Below are 24,744 nucleotides of genomic sequence, written 5' to 3'. Positions count from 1 at the left end.
TTAGGGTTTTTAAGAAGAAATGATCCAGTATTTTGTGGAAGTCATCTTTTCAGATAATATGACTTTAATTTTTTGCTGAGGTAATCAAGTTTAGCCACTAGAGGGTGGAAAAAACACCAGCATCGTTTGAATCCGACGCCTACAGCAGAGTATCCCCCCCCCCAACATCCCACAGCCAAGCGAGCGTCTACATTTGTTTACATATCAGTTGCACGTTTACAAGGTTCAAATCCTACTTTACGCTGTCAACACGGGCCCATGGACGATGAAGTCACCGGTGTATTGGCCCTCTCCTAAAAATCAATCCATCAATCAAGCAATCAATCAATCATTATTTATATAGCCTCTTTTACAATTAAAATTGTTTCAAGGCGCTTTCCAGAATCCCAGGGCCTGACCCCAGACAAGCAACAGTGGCAAGGAAAAACTCCCCTTTAACAGGAAGAAACCTTGAGCAGGACCAGGCTCATGTAGGGGGACCCTCCTGCTGATGGGGGGGTGGGTAGAGAGAGGAGAGGAGAGGGAGAGGGGAGGCACAGAAACACATACAAAAATACACTATTTATGCAAGCTGCCGGCCGAGTGGGTCAGCGGGGCCGGAGGTCATCACGCAGCTCCGAAGGCGACGCTACCTGTAAATGAATACAGGTAGCGAATAATACAATAGTCCAGCCTGGAAGTAACAAATGCTGGACTAACTTTTCAGCATCAGGCCGCGTCAGTAGTTTCCTGATCTTTGAGATGTTCCTCAGGTGAAAAAAGGCACTTCTAGAGACTAATTGAATGTGTGAGTTGAAGGAGAGATTTTGGTCAAAAGTTACTCCAAGATTCCTCACACAGAGACTAGATGTTAATGAATTCCATCTAGAGTGATTATGTGATCTAATCTATCCCTGAGAGGTTCAGGACCAAACACCATGACCTCAGTTTTTCCTGAGTTAAGGAGGAGGAAATTTGAAGGCATCCAGGACTTTATGTCTTTAAGACAGGTCTGGAGCTTCACTAACTTCTGTCTCCTCTGGTTTCATGGATAAATAAAGCTGAGTGTCATCAGCATAACAATGAACATTTATCCCATGCTGCCGAATAATGTTCCCCAAGGGAAGCATGTACAAGGTGAAGAGAACTGGTCCAAGTACAGAACCTTGAGGAACTCCATGACTAACCCTACTGTATGAAGAGGGAACACCATGGACATGAGCAAACTGGTATCTATGAGATAAATATGATCTAAACCAGTCTAGTGCTGTCCTTTTAATCCCAATCACATGTTCCAGTCTCTGTAACAGGATGCTGTGATCAACTGTATCAAAAGCATCACTGAGGTCCAGCAGAACCAGCATAGAGACCAGTCCATGATCTGAAGCTATGAGAAGATCATTAGTAACTTTAAGAAGTGCTGTTTCTGTGCTGTGATGATCTCTAAAGCCTGACTGAAACATCTCAAACAGGCTGTTTCTCTGCAGGTGCTCCAGTAACTGAGTCACCACCACCTTCTCTAGAACTTTAGAGATAAAAGGAAGGTTGGATATCGGCCTATAGTTTGCTAATACGTCAGGATCCAGTGATGGTTTTTTAAGCAACAGCTTAATCACTGCCACCTTGTAGGACCGGGGTCCATAACCTGACACTAAAGAACCATTGATCTGGTCCAGGATAGATCTGCCTATCAATGGTAAAACATCCTTAAACAGGTGTGTTGGGATGGAATCTAAAGGACATGTGGTGGTCTTGGATTTCTGAATTAGCGATGATGCCTTAGAAAAATATATAGGGGTGAAGGAGTTTAAGGGCTCGTTGGAGACCCTGTATGTTCCCACAGTCAGCACATCTGGTGATGGTCCAGTTGTTGGGATGGCCTGGTTATCTTTCTCTCTGATAGCTAGAACTTTATCAGTGAAGAAGCTCATGAAGTCTTCACCACTAAGGGAAGAAGGGATACGTGGATCTAAAACACTGTGACTCTTGGTTAATTTGGCCACAGTGCTGAAAAGAAACCTGGGGTTGTTCTTGTTTTCCTCAAAGAAGAAAATTAAGCTGTTCTAGCCTTACGGAGGGCCTTTTTGTAGACTACCAGACAGTCTTTCCAGGCTACATGATAGCTGTCTATTTTACAAGAATGCCACTTCCTTTCTAGTCTTCACACTTTCTGCTTGAGGGTCCTGATATGTGAATTATACCAGGGGGCACACCTCCTCTGATTTACTATTCTCTTTTTCAGGGGGGCAACAGAATCAAGCGTGATTCTCAGTGAGGTTGCTGCACCTTCAGCAATAGAGTCGACCTCAGCAGGGCTAAGATTATAATGATTGATCCCTGGGGAAACACACGCTGGTCCTGGGATCAGCACAGAGATCACTTCCTTAAACTTAGCTACAGCATTATCTGAAAGACATCTGCTATAGTAAGACTGTGCTCTGAGCATAGAAGAATCCTTAATCATAAATGTAAAAGTGATCAATGAATGATCTGACAGGAGGGGGTTCTGAGGGAACACTGACACATGTTCTACCTCAACACCATAAGTCAGGACTAGATCTAGGGTGTGGTTGAAGCTATGAGTTGGTTGGTTTATCTGCTGGAGGAAACCAACTGACTCCAGTAATGAAATGAAGCCATTTCTAAAGCTGCCATTGACAACATCTACAATCTGGTGGTTTACTTTGAGTTTTATTGTTTCGACATCATAGATCCAAACATAGAACATAAACAATGATTATACTTTAAAATAAAACTGAAGACAGGATGTGACGCTGTGGAAGTCAGGATGTAGAGGAGGAGGAGGAGGAGGAGGGCTTCGGGAGTTCTGGAATTGTTCTTTCCTTCATCGTTTCCAGAACCTCATCCTTTTGCAGATCCTTCTCCAGAAGCATTTTCTCTTCTTTTTCTTTGATATCTGAAGCTGCAGAAAAGAGAGATTGTGTTTTAGATTTCACTGAACATCATCTGAAATCTTCTGGAAGAGGAACAAAGGCGAAAGCATCTCACCTCAAGTTGGAGAATCGCTTCAGAGAGCCTCTGGAGCTCCTCTTTTGTCTTCTCCTGCTCCTCTTGCCTCAACCGTTGGCTCTCCAGGATCTTCTGCTCCAGCAATTCTCTCATCTGGACCCATTTTTGAGATGTCGTCTCCCACCGCTGACAAACATCAGCCAGCATCTTGTTATGGGTCTCCTCTTGAGTCAACAGCTGCTGCTTCATTGACTCCTCTTTTTCAAAGATCTTTTCATGATATTTGTATTGCTCTTCCTCAAGAAGTTTCTTGAACTTGTCGTCTTGTCGAAAGAGCTGCTGCCTCAAGGCCTCTTTCTTTTCATCAAACCTTTGTTTCTCCTCCTCCAGCTTCCTCTCAAACTCCTCCTCATTCACAAGGAGCTTCTGATTGAAGCCTTCCTCCTGCTCCATCAGCTCTCTCTTATGTCGCTCCTCTTTCTCCTGCTGCTGACTGTGGAGGGTTTCCTCCAGAGAAGCACATTTGAGGTTGCTCTCCTTCAGAGCAGCTTGCGTGGTGTTCAGCTGGGTCAGGGTCTCCACATCGGCCACAGTCCTCATGTGTCGCCTCTTCACTGCCCTGCTGAGCTGCTCCTCCTTCTCTGCCAGGGCTTCTCTAAGGTGCTGGACCTCTTCCCTCCAAGTCTCCATTGATAATTCCAGTGGTTCTTGCTCTGCCTTCAGCTGCTGGGTTCCTCGCTGTGCCATTGATGCGTCTGCTGGTCACCAGTGTGGTACAAGAGTGTTGAGCTCCTCAGGCGTGTGCTGAAAGAGATAGACCTGATGTGTTTGATTCAAAGGAGATCAAAGACTAAAAGGCCAACTTAAGATCAAAGAGAAAAATGCCAACTGACTAAACCAACTGACCCAAGTAATGAAATGAAGTCATTTCTAAAGCTGTCATTTACAACGTGTACATGGATATTCAAGTCTCCAATAATAATGACTTTATCTGATCTAAGGACCAAGTCAGATAAGAAGTCACAGAACTCAGACAGGAACTCTGAATGTGGTCCAGCAGGGGGCCGATATACAACTACAAACAAAAGTGGCTTTTCTGTCCTCCAGTTCAGATGGGTGACACAGCCTCAGAAACTGAGCGCTAATTTGTCTTCATCAAAGTAAAACAGTAGCGGGTGTGTTTGGGATGAAGGCTCCGCCCACTTCTCTGCTCCCGCCTCCAGGACCGCCCACCGTCGGGTTTGAACCGTCACCATTAAACCATGTTCAGCAATGATTTAACAGTAAAGGATCTGACTTTTTCCATCACCAGAAGGTGTTTAAACTCAATAATTATCCCTCCCATGTGACACGGAGACGTCGCTCTGCCTATCCGAGCCCATTGTTGAGTGTTTAACATTAATACGCGTCGTGTCTGAAGAAATTGGGACATTATCTATAATTTAATCTGGCTGTCGGTCGTCCTTCGCTGCGTCAGAGGCTGTAAATGGTTTGCAGACCTGAGTGTGTGAAATGATTACAAAATCAAAGGACGCGGCAGAGGAAAGCTGGCGCTGACGTGATGGGAGTCGTTCTTGCTGCTCGGTGGCGAGATTGTTACATAAGAACTGCAGTTTCATACAGAAATGAGGGAGTCATAAATCAACCTGCAGAGCCGCAACAACACAGCAGCTCATCAGCTCATCTTCTTCCACTCTGTCCTGCACTTTTCTACTCCTCGCATTTACGTAATCTTGAGACACGACTGTATGGAGGGGGGGGGGGGTGGGGGGGGGATGGAGGCCCGGCTGCCTCCGATGATTTATAGCTCACTTGCGGGCGCGCAGTCCTCCTCTGCGAGAGTTGCCACTTTTCCTGGTATCGTCAACTTTTCCAAACAAGAGGGAAGACAGTGATTCTTTGTTTCCGACTGTGTTCTAACATTCTTTCAGCGTCGCATAGCGGGAGTTTGGCGGGAGCATCTCTTGAAAGCGCTCCAAAAGTTTCAGAAAATAGAAGCTGACGCAACTCTTTCCACGCTATGTGAGTTTAGCATTTTAGGCCAGACGACGCTTTCTGCCAGCCTCCAAACGTGAAATATGCAGCGACACTCTTTTGTACCTTTTGTTTGTTGACTTGGAATCATTCCACCACTCCTCCTCCTTCTACTTCTCCGAGCTTCTGCATGGTGGCTCTGTTTTTATATTTTTGCCCCTATCCGCCACCACAGATGATTTAAAGTCAAACCAATAAATCCAGGGATGGAAGAGTGGGCTTTTAGGTTCAAGGTAAGAGGATTCTCCAAAATAAAGAGACAGGATGCAGCCATCTAAACGCAGGCTGGTATGAGGGCTGAAGATGGACAATTTATGGTTACTAGGTCCAATGCGAGTGTGCAGTGAAAGTGTTTGTGTCTGGATTCTGTTATATTTTCCTCCTTTGCCCAAGAATGAGCCTCCAATTAAACTATAATGGACTCTACCACAGCAGTTCCCATAAAAGACCAATGGATTTTAATTCACATCCTACGTCAGCCTTTAGGGGGACTGTTGTTCATACGTGGCAGTTCGTGCTTGATGTCCTATAGAGAGCGGGACTATACGGGCGTCTTGTTTCACATACAGTATGTTTAAATCTAAAAAAAACCCCATCACATGTTGCAAAGATAGAGCAGAACACGTGAGGCTGCGTTAAGTCTGAACGCATTATTGTATTGATCTGATTTAGAATCCTTTCTACAAGGCATCTGCTATTAGTCTCTGGTTCTCTGGAGGTCATTACGGACAACAGGATGGATGAAACTCGGGAATAAACACATCCTATTTCCCAGATCTTTTACGGCAAGACTAAATTGGTCCGTTTTTTTAACGGGCGCCTCTTCTTCTTCGCGTGCACGCCATTATTTGTCCTTAAATGTTGTCTTGTAATCGCCTTGTGTTTAGTGCTGTCCGTGGTGGAAAATTAGTATTCCCTTTAGGGGAGCAATAAAGTTAATCCGATCCAAAAGCAGCTGTGTGCAGTGAAAGATTAACCGATGCCGTTGCATCCAAACCTGAAGCGAGAATATGCGAGAAGAGCCAAGCGGGTGGATGCTGCGCAGTGGAAACGTGCAAAGAGAAGTAAAGGCGTTCAGATGTTCGCAGCCACCACAACGATCAGAACTGGAGCTTCCAACGCGCGTCGTATTTGATTTCATGGGTTCGGGCCGACTGCTGACTTTACAACCCTCCCACGGCTTCGTGTCACGTTACTAATGAACGGCTTATCACCTCGCTGAGGCACAAACACAGGGTACAGCATCCGGTCTCTGTAGCCTCCGCTGGCAGAATGAATGGGCGGAAGAATGGGCAGATCGGGCCGGATGTGTAGCGAGGAATCGGCCACCGTTCTTTTCCTAATCTCCGCCCTCACCTCCCTGTTCACCGCCATCTGGAGAGGATGCCGCGGCCCGGCCGCACCAACAGGCTCCGCGTGTTGCCAGGTTTGAGAGGAAAATCCTGGAGGGAAATGGCCTTTTTGCATCTTTTGCTTGTCGGCGCTGCCTGCTCGCTCTGTGGCGGTGGCCGGCGGCCCGCGGCACTGACGTAGGCCGCCCTCCCTCTCGACAGGACAACATCTACGCTCATCTGGCATCCAAAACATGCCCGTAGAAACAAATCCCCTGATCGCGGATTAGCCACAGAGCGCGGAAAAGCGTCGCTTTGGGACCCGCCGCAAACAAGCTCCCTGATCAATGTGGCTGTTCTCTAATCTTTGCCTTTGCATAATTGCTCTGCAGGTTTATTTTAATAGCATGAATTCCCCCCCTACCCCCTCTTTTTTTTACTGTAACTACCTAAATAAAGCAGTTAAGGTCAGATTTGAGGCTGAGGTGCAAAGTCTCTCTGTCTCTGTGCTTTATTTCCCTGGAGGGCAATAAGCTGCAGAGAGCTATCTTTCTCCAAGTAATGAGAGTGCGAGCTACTTAATAGCTGCTGCAAAAATAAGCAGCCTCAACACACTGAAACATGTGTTCATGCAGCATGTTGTGTATTCTCTGTATGCGCTAATGCTTCTTATGCAGTATTTGACGAGAGTCCATCTTATCATTGGGGTTAATGCTGCGTATAAGCGTACAGTGATGCTGATGGAAGGATAAAGTGAACCAGATTGACCGACTTTTGTTCCACCTTTAGCATCCTGTCAGCTCAGTGGTCCTCAGGAGAGACGGCCGAGACAGGACGGCGTATTACGTTGAGGGCCGTGTGCCGTGCGCGCTGGCAAATGAGCAGAATATGAACAGTGAGTTCTGTCCCAGGAGGGGAGCTCATCTCTACTGGTGAGCTGGATTTCTTCCCCTTCTGTCGTTATATGGGCCAGCGTGATGAGAACCCATCAAACTGTAGCACGGATCCGTCAGGGCGAGCCCATTTCATCCATTTCTCATTCAGTTGTACCAGACTAAAGAGAACATGGGTTATATGATTTCTGTATGCTAGGAACATCGCTCCTATTTTAGCTAGAGGTGGCCCCCTGCTGCTGTTCAGAAACGTGCACATTAGGTGCTCTAAGACGTGAGCGACTGGCGTCTGCCGCATCATGAGCCAGTCACCTGTCCTGGGTGCATTTGTGCCTCTGCCCAGTCCCCTATTAGGAGATGCAGCGTATCATTTAGCTAATTAGCAGAATTCCTGGTACACATAAGAGAAATAGTGACATTTAGAGTTAATTCAGTCATATATTAACATGTCTTTTCTTGATTTTTACTCAGCTCCACAGTTAAAAATGGAATCTCGTCTAGACCGGAGCCTTCGAAGTGTCATTTTTGACAGAAGCGCTGGAAGAAGAAGTTAGCTCTCTCTCTCTCTGGTAAAATCAATATTCCTCTCACCCAGGGGATAAAACAGGGGCTGAATCTATGAAGTTGGTCCCTCAAACAAATGGATTTTTTTCCCTCATATAAATCAGTGCAGCAGGAAATTGTCTGGGAGGACAAACACATTTCTGCGAAACAACAGCGTTGAGGCGTTTGGGTTCTCCCTGCACACGCGTGTCAGGACAGCGTTGTGGCGCGTGTGTATTGTTTGGTTTGCATCCAACATTAAGGATCTATAGTGGATCATTGGTTTCTCTCTGTGAGAACAAGGATTTCTATTCTACCTTCCTCCCACTCCCCTTTCTCTCTCTCTCTGGCTCTGTGTCTCTCTCCCTCGCTCTTTCACTCTACGAGGGTGAACGTGGGCGGCTGCACAGAGCATGGCAGCAGTGCTCTGTTGAATGTGAACTAGAGATGTGGAATAAAGACGCACAACAGCCATGGAAACAGGGTGCCCGTCCTGATAACACCACGCGTGTGTCGTCCGTGGACGTGCGCGCAGCCGCCGAGCTCTGAGAATCGTGACACCTCCATTTTGTGGACTCGATTCTGAAAAGGTCGAGCGTGAGATTCCATTGATGGGGAGCGAAAATGCTCCGTCAGCTGTGATTTCCCAAAAAAATTAAAGAGAAATTTGAGGAATTCCTCCCCGTCTTTTCTTATTTTGACTGTTTTGGACACCGGGGGCTGTTTGTGTGAAGCCTTTGTTTTAATCTTCTCCTTTATGTAAGCATCCTCTTCCTCCCTTCGTTTGCACGCCTGCTGCGATTTGTGCAGCGAAGGGCTTGACAACCAGGACACTGACGAGTACAGCATCAGCCTCCGGTGGTGCGCGCGCGCACGTGTGTGTGTGTGTGTGTGTGTGTTGTGCTTGTTTGTTTTACGGTCTTCATAGTGACTTTGGCTGCGTGTCACGCCTCCCCTCTGACAGAGCGTTGGCATCGGTGAAAGCAACAGCTGAGGGAACGTTACCAGCGATTCTGTTTCCCTTTTGTCTTTTGGACTCGAGGACAAATAACTAATAGAAAATTTGGGAGGGCAGCAGAAAAAAGAGGGGATGGGCATGAAGATGGCTGGGGGGAAATGACTATTTCGGGTTGAAAACGACACATTTCATCGGCCCTTTTAGCCACAATTTCCTTTTGTGCAGGTTCATGCAAGGAATCGGCTCCGATCGTTCCGGCGTGGGATCATTATTTAGGCGTGTTGCACAACGGCCCGGCCTGTCAAACTCCCGCTCCTGTTACGCAACAGGAATGATGATGTTTACTTTGTGCAGGATTTGAAAATAATTGATGATGCTCTTGGAGTTGTTGTGTATTCATGCATAGCTGAACATGTGAATGGTGGCGGTAGCAGCGGCACACAGGAATTGGAGTTGAAACGATCCGCGTGTGTGCTGCTTCCTGTCCTACATTATTGAGACGGAAGACCGGCAGCCTTATTAGTTCCCGTCATGGTGCAGGAATGATGGAGGACAGCGTTCCTGCTGCTACAGTCCGTCTGTGCTCAGATTTAAGCCTCCAGACCTGATGACAGAGCAGACAGATGTGGACGGAAAACGTGCTGCCGTGCAAGTGAAGTGCAACACAGGAATTCATCTTGACACGGCCGCAAAGGCTTTTGAGGTTGCCTAGGCAACCGGTTGCCCATGTAATGAACAGGCAAGTGGGCGTGGAGTCATCGGGGGTTTGTGGGCCGGTGAGAGTGGAGGCCGTTGTTTGGCACTAAGCGCATGCCACCCGGGGGGCTCGGCGCTGATTTTCTGATTGTGGTGGGGGGGGAGCCCGGAACATCTGCTGGTAGCGGGGGGGCGGGTTGTGTGTGTGTGTCACCACGTCACTACTCACTCCCCTGCACCACATCTGGACTACCAGCTTAGAATGTAATGTGTACGTTAAATAATTAACCAGTTTATATTCTGTTCTCTATTGTGATTATATAGAGATTACTATACATCTATAGCTGAGTGCTTGATGCATTCATTATGCATCACATGTTTCATTACGGGTCCAGTTCTCGGTGCTCAGTGTCAAAGTTCAAGGAACTTGTGGTTTTGTATGTTTGCGTTCATCCGTGACCACAGTCTGCTGTTTACACTTTCCATCGGGGAATAAAGAGCCCGACAGCGGGTGAACATCTGAACGCTGGTTTTTTAGTGGAAAGCTTCAGTTATGCTCCATTTTACTGGAATCATGTCGTACATGCTGCCGGCTTTCACTTGTTTTCTCCTAAGCGGCGCCTGTTAATTGGATGATCAACAACATAAATGGACTCACATAACTCAACATTTTCTGCTGCACCCCCTCCCCCCTCAAATTCCCGATCCATTTTGTGCTTTGAGGTAGAGGCCGATCAACAATAAGAGATTCCACTGAGGAAGCTGCGAAGTGCGTGGGCCACTACCCCACTGATGAGCTTCTTATGTAATGTCCAGCTTTCTGCTTCTCACCGCACGCTGGGGGTGGTGGATTGTCCACAGTAAGCACAAAATGGTAGATTTCACTCTTGTGTTGCTTCCAATTAGGATAATATCTGCTGTTCTGCATAATATATATTAATTAGAATAACACATTATTTTTTTTACAGTTGTTTGTTACTGCTTCAGTATATAATGCAACATTTCCTGACCCCCCCTCGAAATGGCATTAAGAATATTAAATATACGCATCTTATGTTCATCCAGGATGCATTTTCTGAACACTGAAGCTTGTAACAGCAGTTAATGATATTATTGTGCTCCTAATCGATGCAACTTTTCAATAAAGCAACAGCGACCCCCTGTGGTGGTATTTGGTGACCACATGCACCGTAGCTCCCGTTGACCTCTGATATGAAAGAGGCAGAGGAAAAAAAAATTACAAAGTGGCAAATTGAGATGTGTATGTAAAGGATTCCCTATAACAACTGATTAAACCTTTACACTGCCGGGTGGGTGTAAAAATACCGGGTATCCTGTTATGAGCATGTCTGTGCGGTACGTGGGCAGAGCTTATGTGTGGATTTAAATAGCGCTCTTGTGTTCACTGTGTCAAGGGTGTACTTGTGTTACTGGCTAAAGGTTAGTTAATGTGTCGACTCTCTGCAGCTCTGCCTCATTAAAAAAAAGATATTCTGTCATTATTGCTTGTTTCTCATTTATTTTGTGTCCACCTGGAGGGTTTTTTTGTCTATAATTCAAGATGTCTCCTCCACTCTCATCTTTCTTCTCTGTACTGGTGGTATTTCAGTTTACTTTGATGGATTGGTGTCGCCTGATATGTTAAAATAAGCATCTTATTTACGTTGTTATCACTTAAAGCTGACTAATCTTTAACTCGTGAATAGGCTGGTAGATGGAGCGCCGGTTGTCTAAAGATTTGTTGCAACATGAGTCATTTCTGGACAATTAGAAGTTATGGAAACACCAACAGCGTCAAAGCCGCGCAGGCAGCCATCTACATGTGAAGAGGATAATTAGCAATTCCTCTCCCACATGGCTTTATTATTAGAACAGGCATTAGACGAGTCGACGGAGTGTACTCCCGTCCAGCGCCCTAAAGCCTCCCAGATTTGGTTCGTCTCCTCTGTGGGATTTGTCCCCTAGTTGTCTTGCGTGTCTCTCGACTTTTGCAGCTTGCGCTTTCGAGAAAAAGAGCTTGCTTGGCAGTCAAGTCGGCAAAATCCAGAGTAAATTGTGTGGGATCCAGAGAGCAGCTGCCTGGCTGTTAACCCCCCCCCCCCTCACCCGTACACAAACACCGTCCGACACGTCCCCGTCGCTCCTTCTTATTCTCTGTCACACAACGTGCAAGAACACCGAGACTCGATATCATTAGCGATTTAGGAGCCGAGTCGTCCCTCCGTGTTCATCACTCCTCCCAGTGCAGGCGTTAGTCTGAAATCCGCTGTGACTTTATCTGATCACCTCCCTGTTGCGTTTATCAGGTGACGGCCGCGATCATTAAAGCTATCCGTCACTTTGTCGTGCAGTGAGAATTAGTTAATGCCCCTCAGTGTCGGCGCGAGATTAAAAGACGTGCGTCTCCTGCGTGCGCGTGGTTGCTCAAAAAGGGTTTAACTTAATGAAACGTGCCACGGGTGCCATTAAAGAGAGTTTTAGTCGCAGCAGCTTCAAAACAACGCGCTCCCTTTCAATTCAAAACATTATCCTTAGGTTCCGGAGATCTGAGTCCCCTGTCTGACTGTGTGCATTAAAGACTAGTGCACATCTAAATGCGCTGGATTATGCCTGCATGCGACACAAAAGAATGCTTAATTTACTTTGCATTTGTTTCCTGAGTGAAATATTCCCTAATCCGAGGCTCCCTGGTGACAAACGCACATTTTGAAACGAAGGTCATTCAGTTTCTGCGCAGACTTTCGCTGCATATCTTCATTTTTACAGGTTATCGTCATGCACCCGTTTTAATGCTCGTCGCAGTATTTGTTCACGCGACTAGATGTTCTTCTCTCGGCCTCCCTCTCGCTTCCACCACAGCATGGAACGCCGACGCCGCTGCGCTGATCTCATTGATATGCAGCCACACAGTTAGTTCACATCTGTCAGTCACAAAACACACACACACACACACACAATCGTGCTGCGATGCCTAAACGCTGACCCTGACTCGGGGGTGTAAATACAGCAGGTGAAGCAGGTGTTCCGGAGGGCGCTTGTCTCTTGCACCATGTTTCCGTCATCAGCCGGCACGCCGGAGTGCCAGAACACCTTTCCGCAGGTTTCCTCCCTCCGCATGGGATCGCGCTCGTTTCATCTGCCGTGAGCACAGAAATAGTATTCTGCAGCAGGGGGCTTCTCTGAGGGGCGCGTGACTTTGGAAAGTATATTACACAGAGAGGAGCAAAAATAGGGTAACTGCCAACTCCTGGAGCGGCAGATCAGGCTTCCCCTGGATTTCATTAATCTAGGAGGGTCTGCACATTTATCACACGCCGTTATGTAACAAGGTGGCCCAGTAAGGGAGTGCATCTTCCCAGAATGCGTGGGCACCGACGAAGAAATGCATATCTGCAATTTCTGTTGTGGCAGTTATTCGTTATGGTATGGTTTAAAGGAAAAAACAGATCTCCCTTCTCTTGGGAATGCGGAGTTGAGTAGGTTTGGGGAGGCTGGAAGGGGCTGTGGGTGGACGGGATCGAGTTAAAGAGATGCTGAGGGAGGAGGAGGAGAACCTGGAGGAGATGATATTATTATGTCATATCTGCTGCTGGAGTGCTTTTGGTTTTTTCAGCCGGCCAAACTGAAGATCTCGGCTAATTATTTCACCTTATTCTCAGTTTGGATTACACAAGCGGCCGTGCGTGTTGGCCCTTGTGCAGCTCAAGCGCAATCAACCCCTGTGGGGACCGGGAATCAGCGGCGGCGGTTTGCTGTGGATTGAGGGCGTAAGAGGTTATGACACTTTAGATCTCGACGAAGCGCCCTTGTTGCGTAATATTGCACTTTACTGCAAATGCAGCATCATTGCAGTAAAGTGCATTAAAAGGTCTGGAGTGCTGCTCATTTCTCTGGCTCATTAAGCGCCCGTTTGTTGCTATTTAGGTGTCGTTTTCGGCGCTGTCAGCCATTTGCTTTGGGTTGAAAGGCGTGAAAAGGTTGGGAACGTCACTCTGTCGCTCCCGTCCGTGCGGCCGAAGCTAAACATCAGCAGTTTCCTTCAGCAGGTGACGTGGATTGGATGTAGCTTGGATGGCAGCCGCCGGCTCTCACAGCCACCACGGAGATCTGTTATTAAAAAAGTTAGGTTCCATTAAATCCATCGCAGTCCGGCACTTCCTAATGTTGGAGCTCCCTTTTGCATAACAAAGATGCCAGTGGTTAGAAATCAGCCCGCAGCCGGAATTTAAGTCGGAATAACTTGTGTCTTGAATTCCGATGAAGACGAGGGGAGATTTAGACAGATACCAGCTCATATATCTTCCTCTTTTCTTTACACGGCGCTCCGTCCTTCACTTGTCTCCCTTCTCTGGTACCCGTGTATTTTCCTGCCACCGCCAAAGGTGCAAATTCTGAGTGACGAGACGGGCTCTCCGGCGCGTTGAAGGCGGGGTCAGAACCAGATGGCAAAATCCTGAATGAGATGGAGTCTCAGAAAGTGCACGCTCGGCAGAATACGGTGCCCCGCGGAACGCCGGAGCTTCCGCTCAGCAGTTTTGAGCTCCGACACGTTCGCCCATTGTTGTGTTGGCAAATTCTTCCTTCTGCATGAGCGCTGTGCATGTGAGAGGAAGGAGGTCACGCGCACCGACTCGACGGACCGTAGCGGTGATGAAAGGTTGCATCACCTGTTCCAAGCAAGGATTGGGCCTCAGCAGGTCCAGGACACCTAAAAATATGATGATGTGCCACTAATATATTTGACAAATTGAGCTGTCATGATCCAGCACCAATTAGGCCGCAGGTTTGTGCTGGCAGATGGCACCTCCACACGTCCTTGGTGGTGGTAGAACCTTCCGCTGTGTGAGGATCTGTATGTTTTTATTGAGATACCCGGGAGGTTTTGCTGCGTCGCCCTCACGGTCCTCCATTTAGCGTCCTCCATCCAACCGTTGCTAGCATAAATGAACCGATTCGCCACGGCGAGGAAATGAAAGCTATTTTAATTTTTGCGGCGTGGCAGCATTGTCAATCACCGCATCCCAGGGCGCCTCATCCCATGCTGCAGAGCTGAGATTCTCATCAGTCACAGATATTATAGGTCAATGAATGATCTCATCCTGAAGAAGCATCTGTGAATGCAGCCTCGGATAACTCGGTTAGCGGTGTTTATCTGGGGAAGCTAATTGCAAAGAGTTTGAAGCTATTGTTTTTGGAGGTTCAACAGAGGTCGACTGAGCACCAGGCTTCACGGACCTCACCACAACCCACCTCCAAACCCCGTTTTAGCACAATCCAACCGACCGAAAACAGTGTTGCAGCATTTTAACGAAGCTCCCAGCTGGGCAGTTATACGTGAGCCAGGCGCCCGAATGCGTCGCTATTCCTGGCCCTCGTTCTTAACCGGTGAGTTAAAAAAACCCTGAAGAGCAGAGGACTGTGGAGAATCAGGCGTTACGCAGTAGATTTTTCTTGCTCTCCAGAAGGAGGAGACCTGCAGCTGTGCATGCGTCAGGGACACCCTGAACTTTTGGATGGGTAATGACGTGATTGACACTTCATTTATTCTAACAACTGTGGGATTGCCACGGCGTGGCGAGGAGCATCCAAAGGCCAGATGGCGCTTGACAGATTACGCCAGGAAGAAGGAAATGGAGCCGGTGCGATGGCGCGAAGAGTATAGATATTGAAGAGAATAAAGCTGCATTCAGCATTTTTTTTTGATGGGGGATCTCTGAGAAGTCAGACTCCTCCTGAGGGCGACTCTCTGCATGATAATTCCAACAACCTATACGGCAATTTCCCATAAAGCTTACAGAGGAGTTCCTTTTCAAAGCTTTGGCATAAAAGAGGAGGTTGTGGGAGATGACAGCAGAAGCGAGCGGGGGTTTGCAAACTAATGTGGAGAGGAGGAGGAGGAGGAGGAGGAGGAGGAGGTGGACTGGGAGCCACCAGCCCACACAAACCTGCCTGCAAAAACTGTTCGTCTCCGCGCAACTTCCTCCTACGTCCTCTCGCTGCTCGTTTTGTCATTTTCCGCAAAGCAGTGTGTGTTTTCCTCCCGAGTCCCAGTGGCGGAAATTCGCACGGACCCGCTCTGCAGAGCGGCTGGGGGTGGGGGTGATGCTTTCTGGAATTAATAGGCAGAAAGAATGGTGGCGCTGGGCTCCTCCGAGCTCCCGAACACCAGGCAACGGCAACATTCTGTCTCCCTCCCTTCCACACTATACAGTCGCGCTGAACTCCATTAAGACCCGATTTTTAGAGACAGAAGCGTCTGGAATGTGTTTTTTTTTTTTCGCAGCCTCCCACAGATGTCCTCGAACCTATCATTTTCTCTGCAGTGGAGCAGCGGTGACGTATGCTCATCGCTGGTGCAGCTGAATTTTAAAAAGCCAAACGCCCACGCTGAATACCACTACTGCATGATAATTATCATAAAGTTTCCTCGCTGTCTGTGGCCCCGCTGTCTCCGCGTATTATCGTCCCGATTTACTCAGGTACAGAACTGACTCATCCAGCTCTCAGGCTGGAAGAGGTCGCGTAAATTTATGTCATTTTTGAATTGGTAGGTGATTTTCTAATCAGCGGGAGGGAGGCACCGGCAGCATGTTTGCATATTTTCACCGACGCACGCGTTCCTGCCCTGCGCTGAGGCACAGACTGGCATCACACGTCACACCCAAACTGCAGTGTTTATGTTACGTCTCCCCGCAGCTCTGATTGTGACAGCGGGGAATAACAGTGTTGTACTACATTCCATTCATACACTAATTCAAACAGTGCGGATCTTTGCGGCGGAATCGCTGCTTGACAGACTTGTTGAGTGGCTTTTTGTACCGTAAAGAGCAGAAAAGTTACGCCCAGGAAATCAGTGTTACGAGGAATCCTGTCAGACCGCCCACCCTTGTAATTAACTCATAATTTATTCTTTCTTCGGAGTTTTTTTTTCTTTGTTGAAGATCAGGGAAAAGATATTTGACTGTGAAAATCACGTAACTTGTTAAAGAAAACAATTCATTGCTGATAACATGACATAATAGATCAAATGTTCAATGGATGATCTATTTTAGTTTGTTGAATCCTGTCTGACACCCATTTGCATCAATATATACTGTAAAACATTGCTAATAACGGCAGTGGACGTCTGAAAGTGGTCAAATATTACAGCAAGTGCTGGACGGGTCTCAGTATGTTTGGTTAAAGCCTTCGCAAATGGGACATTTCATTTGGCCACACAATAATTATATAAAATGCAACATTACAGGCCAAAATGTTAATTGGTTCAGTCCATTAAAAACGGGAGCATTGAAAGGAGGCGCCAGGTCTTAATATTTTGCAGCTCGTGTCTCTGGGTGCTGCTAAGTGTGTCCTTTGGGCTCGCCGTGCATCTCCAGATGAATAATTTGCTACTCTAACACTGTATTTGAATCCAGACAGGCAGATGCTCGAATGGACATTTTGGTCTGCGTTGAAAATCCTGAGTCACTGCCGCCAGTTTTGAGTTGTCATGCGGAGCCGCCGACTTTATGCAGATGACACGGCTGTATTTTCAGTTTTGGAAAGCAGACGACACCAGAGGTTTTAATCCCGGATAAACGCTGAGGGCTCAGTGTGTGTGTGTGTCGTGGCGCCGCCATGCGTGTGTGAATGTGGTCGGCAACACTCTCGACGAAAGAAAAAAGTAGTCCATCCGCCCGCCAGCCTAGATCTCTTTATCGTAAGATTGGGGCCCTGCCTTCATGCGATCCTCTTACCCTGTCCTCATGAAAGAGTGCACATATGTGCATGACTCTCCTCATCGTGCTGACTCAGGTTCTAACACCGACGAGCTTTACTCATATAGCTCAAATGCGTCATACTACCTGCTAGACACCAGAAGCTTTTCGCACACACTGTGCGACTGTGTCCTCATATAAACACGCCGCTGCAGCTGATCTGTTATGACGGCAGCTCAACAGCGTCTGTCCTTCTGTGTAGCATTCAAATCTTATCACAACCCCTGGCAGCCCCCTGGGTAATTGGGGCTGCTGCGGTGGAGAACGTTTCCAGTCCAGCCTTGGTGCTACCGGCTTACTGCTCAGTGGGCGACGACATCCAAGTGATGATCCAACTCAGACAGCATTGACTGTACTATTTGTTCACGTGTTTCTCTGTGCTTCACTGCCCCCTCCTGGAAGGGAGTGTGATGACGTGCCACAGTATTTTTTTTGCTTTGTAAAAATCTGACTTAAATTTGCCTTCATAAGAAGATAATGGGACCTTTAAAATAGGAAGAACCAAAGGTCATCACATGTGGAGTTTATGTTTACTATCTTTCAGTTGAATCACTAGCGACAAAGTCAACAATTAGAACAAGGAACCATTGTCTTGGTAGAGGATTTGAACCTGCCATGAGGGATGGAGAGAACAGCTTTAAAGGGATGCAGACAGATCAACAGTTGAATGGTCAGTACCCACAGTGTGACGCCGGTTCACAATGAGGCAGACGCATATTCACAGAGAAAGATGTAGAGGAGGGGAGGAGGGTAATCCAGCAACCTCAGAACATGCCAATCCAGTTCTTCAGGAAAAAAAAGCCCTCCAGCTGCAATCAAGATATGGTTACAAGCAGGTAAAACATTCAGCTGCGAGCCAGGGGAGGAGAGAGGGCAAACAAACGGCGCTCTGTTACCTCGTCAGCACTTTGAAATCCCAGGATTTACCCCTTATAGGTTTGCTGTGGACCAAACTTTGAAGACAAGAGAACAGTGGATTAAGTTGAAATCTTATCAGTGTTTCTTGTGTCGGAGTAGCCGCAGGAGTTGGCTGGATGAAGCGGCTCTACCTGAGCCGCGACACCTGGCCTTTGGCAAGAAATTTCTGCTGGGATCTGGTTTATCTCCGTGGAAGTTATATCACGGCCGCAGCATGACGCGGATCCCGACAAAAGTGATTTTGTAGAGACAAAATAACCGACCGCTGACACAGCAAAACCCCCACTGAAGCAAGAGGATACAGTTTCCGAGAGGACAATAGAGGCTACAACACTTTGGACATGAGACATAATATTGTCAACATCGCCGTGTTATTTTTGTTCCTCGCGCCATGTTGCTCTGCTTCGGGAGTCGGAGGCAAGCTCGACATCAGCGGCGTCGCTGGAACGATAAAGACCTTTTGCTTGGAGATGAGGACCAGGCCATTATCAACCCCTACTTTCTAGAGTCAGGTAACGGCAGCGCGGCTCGGCACAGATTTGAAGCTTCTTACTGCTAATACTGTGTCTGCATGGCTATGTGGCGTTACTCTACATGGTTTGAGTAGTTTCACGCTAACGTTAGCTGGTGTGCTGACAAGGGAAAATAAATACACCTGGGTGCATTAATGCCGACACAGCGAGGCTAAAGGTGATGCCGTTTTGGAATACAGAGCACGTGAACTTGTGAGAACAACCAGCAGTGTAGTAATATAGACAACAAAAATACCCGTTGTTTCTGCTGTGACATTTGAGAGATCCCGTTTAACCATGAAACAGGATCGTGCAGTTCAAACAACAAAGCAGCTTGGTTCTAAAGGATAAAGAGATAAACATAAAGTCCTACTGCACCTTTAATATATCCGGTGTGGTTAGTTTATATAAAGATGCTGGTGTAGTGAGACTTGGTTTTGATTTATATCATTCAGGGTGACGTAGATTGGGTTCCATTCTTCTGTTTTTGACCACAGGGGGGCGCTGCTGCAGACCTCCACTGTAAGTGCAGCATAGCCGAGTAAACCCAGGGCTCAGAGCAGATGACCTGGTATTTAATAACTCTAGCCAGTTATTCATTATGGAGCTCCACAACACGAGAAACAGGGAAGAGAAAAGTGCAAGGTAGATCTGCTCCATTAAGCTGAAGCTCCCCCACAGTGTGTAGGCTGTCGTGGGATCTACTGTGTGTGCAGTCCAGGCTCTGATAATGAGAGGGAGCTATTTTGTGCTGTGTAGGTTTCCTGCTTTGGAAGTGAAACCTGTACGGACGCTAAGAAATTTGTAATATATACAGTCAGCTTTTGGCCATAGATACTTGGACCAAATATTTCATTTTGCAGAAACATGCTAAATATTCCTCTTTTGAAATGTTGATGTTAATTTAAAAAAACAAAAACAAGGTTTGTTAGTGAAATTCTTGTTTTAATCAAGGCTCGTCTCAGGATCTCGCGTCCAACTCTGTGCGTCTGTGTCTCTGGGGGGTTGCTGGCAGCTCTGAAGAGGGCGTGTTAAATGCTTGTGGGATCCAGTTCTTGTTTTCCATGTGTCCCGGGTGTTGGAAGGCAGCTGAAAGTTCAAACAGAGACTCACTCCCTCATGCTCTGCATGGCAAGAGCTCAGAGATTAAGGGGTTCGTCTGAACCGCGAGCAAAAGGGATTGCTCACATTTTGTGACTTGCCAAAGATGAAGGATGATTCAAACTTTTCTTTCAACTGCAACTTTTACGGCCATTGCTGTAAAAACCGGATAACTCGCTTTTCTTTTGTTCGCGAGGCCGTACGAGAGGAGTAGAGCAGAGTTGGGGAACGCAGCGAATGCCTGCGAGAGTCTGCTGAGAAAAGGAGCCAGAAGATGCAGGTGTCAGCGAGGCTTTACGCTAACTTGTTTGAAGATTTTTTCCCATGTCAAAGGTGAAGGATTATGCTTGGCGTAGGAATTTGGCCTTCGGACGTAGGACTTTCTGAGCAGAATCCCAACAATTCCTGTGCAGATCTGCGCTGGAGTCCAGTGTGAATAAGGATGCCTGCATGAATCTGCCTTATTGAAGTGCCATGCTATTCCTTAGCAGTGGAACTGTGGATGTGGCCCCAAAGTCTACAGCTACTGGACAACAGCACCCGGGAAAAACGGTTTACCACATCTCCGTAGTCCTGAATGAAATCCAGGGAGATGCAGCTGTGCCAGACCTCGGAAAAGCCCGGATCTCCCACACCCTGGTGGATAGCAGCCAGCCAGGAGAAATAATGAATATTGTAGCAATGGAACACAGCCCCAAACTGGGCAGGGCACAGCCAGAGCTCAACAGGTGGCCCTCCACGAGCTGCGCAGGTAGAGCGAGAGAGGAAAAGCACAGGGTTGTGGAGGAGAATGAGGAGGAGTTAGATGAGGTGGGGGAAGAAATGAAGACAGACAGGCTTTTGAGACAGCCCTCCAAGAACACAGATCATTCCTCGCATTGGGACAGAGGTTCATCTGAGAAGAGTTCTCAGGGGCAACACGTACGGAGCTCTTCCCTGGGATCAGTTTCTATCCACGCGAAAGCTGGTGTCTGCGGGGAACGTGGTGCCGGCGCCGGATTCAGCTCCCTGTCCCGTGCAGTGCTGCGACGGACACGCCAGGATGAAGCTCGGCTGGCCAGGGTGACAGTTAGCATGTATGGAGACGCGGAACAGCATTCGATAAGTTCTCGGCCCGATCCGCAACGCCAGCTGCGCAGGCCCAGGAGCGTGTGTGTGCTGCCGGTGGCGGCGCCGTTCTCGCCGGAGTCCCGTACGTACCAGCCCTTCAAGAGGACGGCCGTTTCAGAAAATGATCAGCAGTACAGAAGCAGGAAGGCTGACTTGAGGGCTGTGGATGGCCTCAATTACGTTACACCTCAACGGACTTTGCTCCCCGTGGAGGTGTCCCCCGGGGTCCGCCAGAGGAGCAGGAAGCCCAGGCCTGTCAGTATGACGGTACTGGAACTGAAAAAGAGGGGCTCTGATGAAGAAGTAGACAGCCAAAAGAGCTACAGCAACAGAGGAGGGTTTCTTAAAGGGGGGTTCCGTTGGAGGCTTTTTGGAAAGACGCTTCAAGATAAGAGCAGGGAGAGGGAATGTGACAAAAACAGTGACGCTTCTCCCAAATCCAGTAAATCCGAAGCTCCAAAGAGCACCTTCAGCTCTCTCAGGCGGAGCATCAGTCTCCGAATCAGGAGGACTCGGCCCTGGGAGAAAGGTTCTGCAGGGCTGGAAACGGAGCCAAAGGATTGCTCTCGGTCTAGAAGTACTTCTGAAGAGGCAGCAATGCCTCCGCAGCCTTTTTCATACCTCACGGGGAGAACGCTTTCAACGTCAAGTAGGCAGCTGGAGGACAGGGGCACGCAGTACATTCAGTACCACAGTATGGGGAAGGTGAAAGTAATGGAGGTACCTCTCTATCCGAAAAAACTCTCTTCCAAACCCGTTCAGGAAGAGCCACCGAGCATTTGGCACCTCATTGCCAACCGTTTCAGGAGGAAAGAGCAGCCATCCCAGCTCTCCCACAGCAAAAGCTCTCCCCAGTATCCCCTCGCCAGGAGCAGTAGGTCCCAGCCTGTCGCCATAGAAACTCTGGTGGCCACTGACTCCCGCAAAGGTCAAGGTAAAAGCTGCACCACTGCTAAAATTGTGTTTTTGCTTGATAGCCGCCCCTCCTCCTCTGCAGTTACGGGAGCGCAGACGTGCGCACGCTTTAGCAGGACGACCAAATGAAAAACACATGGGGGATTGCGAGCTTGGACAGAATTCAAAAATGTGTGGTTTCGGAGAGCTTTTGGAATTTCTATTTTGGGCATTTTGCTTCTTCAGTGATTTTTGTGTTTGAACGGCCTCCGTGCGCACACTCGAGCCCCATGTATCCCACAAATTCAAGTGTACAGCGATTATAGATGGCGTCACACCTTAAAGCTGTGAACTGTCATTCACACTTGCCCTCTTAATGAGGTGAATTAAGAGATGTTGCGAGCAGTGGTGATAAAGAGAAACGCATCACACGCAATTACTTCAAAGGTTAGATCCTGAAGCGTTTGTCCAGTTGCCTGGAGCTGGCAGAGAGGGGCAATTATTTTAGCCCTCCGAATTATACCGAATTATATCACTGTGTTGTTTGTGTCAAGCTCCGGTTTTGCTCAAGTCCAAATTAGGCATCCGCGGCAACCAAATTGATACCATTTGCATATCTTGTAATCATTCTCCTGTAAACATTTGAGACAGCAAAGTACATCTTTCAAATACCCCAACCAGCAGCTCTTGCACACAAGTCGAGCATTAACCTCCTCGGTCTGTTATCAGTCTGTTTGTATACCTGTGCAACCTGTTGCCATGGACACGTTAGGTGGAGTGTTGGCTATTTATCCATCTGTCAGTCAGTCATTAGGAATGTAGGTGTGTCCGTCCGTCGGAGAGCAGTGAGGTGTTCATTGCCCTGGGTGGGACGCTGCGCTTGTTGTTACCTGCCTCCGTGTTTGCTGCTAAAATAAACCCCGGAAGCCGAGACCTCGCCTTGCACACTCTCGCGCTCCGGCCGAGTGTTTCCCGGTGACAAATCCCATATCTCGCGTGTCAGTGAGGGTTCCTGAAAAGTTAAAAAAAAAAAGGCAAGCGAGGGGGTGAGGGGGTGGGGGCGTGCAGATTGCATCCACCCCCTCCTCCCACCTGTGGTTTAACAAAGCCGCTCTGTTGTGCCTGTCTAGGCAAGTGGTCGGTGAACCGTGTGCTGAGATGTGAGCTCCCAGGACGGCTTGATTTTGGAATGGGGTGGCTGCCCAGGTGGCCGCTCGGCTCGGCTTGTGTCTACTGAAGGCTTAAAAGTGTTGACACTGCCATGCGTCTCTATAAGGTGTCAGCGAGAGCATTGCCCCAACTTGCTTTACCTCTCGTCAGTCGACAATAAGATTTCCCCCTGTTTGTTTTTAAGCTGCATTTCCTACGGTACGTCTATATTCCTGAATACTATGCAAATCTACGCGCTCTCTCCTTTCATATATGTTACATTCATGCAGCAGGGCAGGTGTAAAAAATACCCACTTTCCAGAAATTAAGGGAAAAGGAGATAACGGCGGTCACCCACGGCACCGGAAATGGAGAAACAGCCGGATATCAAATGATCAGTGTGATTTAGTCTGAGCGTAAATCTGCTGATAGCATAAGATGTACTTTAGCGTCTGCCTCTGGTGAGCAAAAGAACATTTTGTACTCGAGGCCGGAGCGGGACAGGAGCAGCATCCTGCTCTGTGACTGAAGGCCTCCAGTCTTATCGCAGGGGTCAAATAGGAGATCATTCCGTAAATGCAGCCAGTCAGGTTGAGCCTTAACAGCAGGTTTTTTTATGACAGGAAAAGACATGTTCGATCTCTTCTGGAGAAAAGAAGAAAAAGAAATGACCTTGTTAAGGCAGCCACCCCCCTCACACAGACACACACACACACACACACACACACACACACACACACACACACACACACACATACTGTGAGGTATATCATGGCTGGAAAAGTGCATTAGATGAGGATTCAGCATCATGGCTGAGGCTCTTTGGAAGCCATCACTGGTTTAAATGTGTGTTGCTGAATCAGTGTGCAGTAACAGGCAGATTTGTGGGGGGGTCTAGGGGAGTAAAACGATGAAAGCTGTTAAAATCGGCTAATATATGCTGCCCACTGCCTGCAGGAAACACAATCTGCCGTGGTGTTCTGTAGGCCACGATTGAGTTTTGAGTTATTTGGTAATAACCCGCTAGATACACAGTCCATAAAGAAGTTGCTCTCGCTGTCTCTTAAACACACTTTATGTAAGAGGGAAGAAAGAGAGAAACTTTAATGAAGTTTTAATAGAGAGATGAGAGCTTAGCCGCCATTTACCAACTTCCAACAACACTGCGCGCGTTCGTGTTTGTGTGTGTGTGTGTTTGGCAAGAGCTTTGATTTTTGAATAAAAAGCAAAGCACTGTGGGCTAAACCCAGCACATTCCCCTTCTAACCCAACAAATTGAGGGCGATCACCTCGGGCGAAGCACTGCAAGACATCTTAAACTCCTATTTGCGCATGTTAGAGAGAGCTACGCTTGAATCCAGCTGTCCAGTTTATTTTCAAGTTGCTGATCAGTGGATCTCTGCAGACAAATCAAAGCTTTAAGACATTTAAGTGGTTCCATTCATCCAGGCATGTTTCTACCCTCTTCAATGCTGATTGTGTTTGTCATGTGGCTCTTTTGGTAACACTTTTTTATAGCTCAAAGCAGAGATTTGTAAAGGTAGATCCTAGCACAAGATGACGCGGCAGCGTCGGGGTGAGGCAGCGAACGCGGATCGGGAATGAGACCGACAAATATGGACGTCAGAAATGCTAATTTCCTGCCAAGGTCTTCTGTAATTTACGGCTGTGGGACACTGTGGTTTAAAACACAGAGCTCGAGTGGAAATTTAGACCTCAAAATTGTCCTCTTTCATTCCAAAAACCACTTCAGATGCCCATGAATGCGCACGCACACACACACACACACACACACACACACTCTGAAACTATAATGTACAGGGTTGTTTTTTTTGCTCAGATTTTATAATGTGGGGCGGTGGGGATTGTGCTTCACTACCCCCAGACTGAGCGCTCATT

The 24,744-nt window shown here is 47.7% G+C and overlaps 2 protein-coding genes across 5 annotated transcripts in view; one reads left to right on the top strand and one right to left on the bottom strand.

Moving 5' to 3' along the window:
- Positions 1-2,654: 2,654 nt before the first annotated feature.
- Positions 2,655-24,744, bottom strand: part of LOC130538561 (trichohyalin-like) — a 121,946-nt gene continuing 99,856 nt past the window's right edge. For 2 of the 4 annotated variants that reach the window (XM_057056280.1, XM_057056279.1), the window contains exon 3: positions 2,655-2,902. In XM_057056280.1, coding sequence (XP_056912260.1) covers positions 2,825-2,902 — 78 coding nt within the window. In that variant the 3' untranslated portion in view covers positions 2,655-2,824. Of the gene's footprint in view, positions 2,903-2,988; positions 3,793-4,761; positions 5,600-24,744 lie in introns of those variants that run through there. The other 2 variants (XM_057056277.1, XM_057056276.1) reach the window with 2 other exon arrangements.
- agap3 (ArfGAP with GTPase domain, ankyrin repeat and PH domain 3) overlaps positions 19,649-24,744 on the top strand; it is a 52,869-nt gene continuing 47,773 nt past the window's right edge. Inside the window, 1 exon segment of the mRNA XM_057056257.1 lies at positions 19,649-21,736. Within this exon segment, the coding sequence (XP_056912237.1) occupies positions 20,167-21,736 (1,570 nt within the window). The 5' untranslated portion in view covers positions 19,649-20,166.

This window comes from Takifugu flavidus, chromosome 15 (assembly GCF_003711565.1).
Source record: "Takifugu flavidus isolate HTHZ2018 chromosome 15, ASM371156v2, whole genome shotgun sequence".
Taxonomy (NCBI): Eukaryota; Metazoa; Chordata; class Actinopteri; order Tetraodontiformes; family Tetraodontidae; genus Takifugu; species Takifugu flavidus.
The sequence above is the reverse complement of the archived record's forward strand: the minus strand, read 5'-3'. Positions and strand labels throughout refer to the sequence as shown.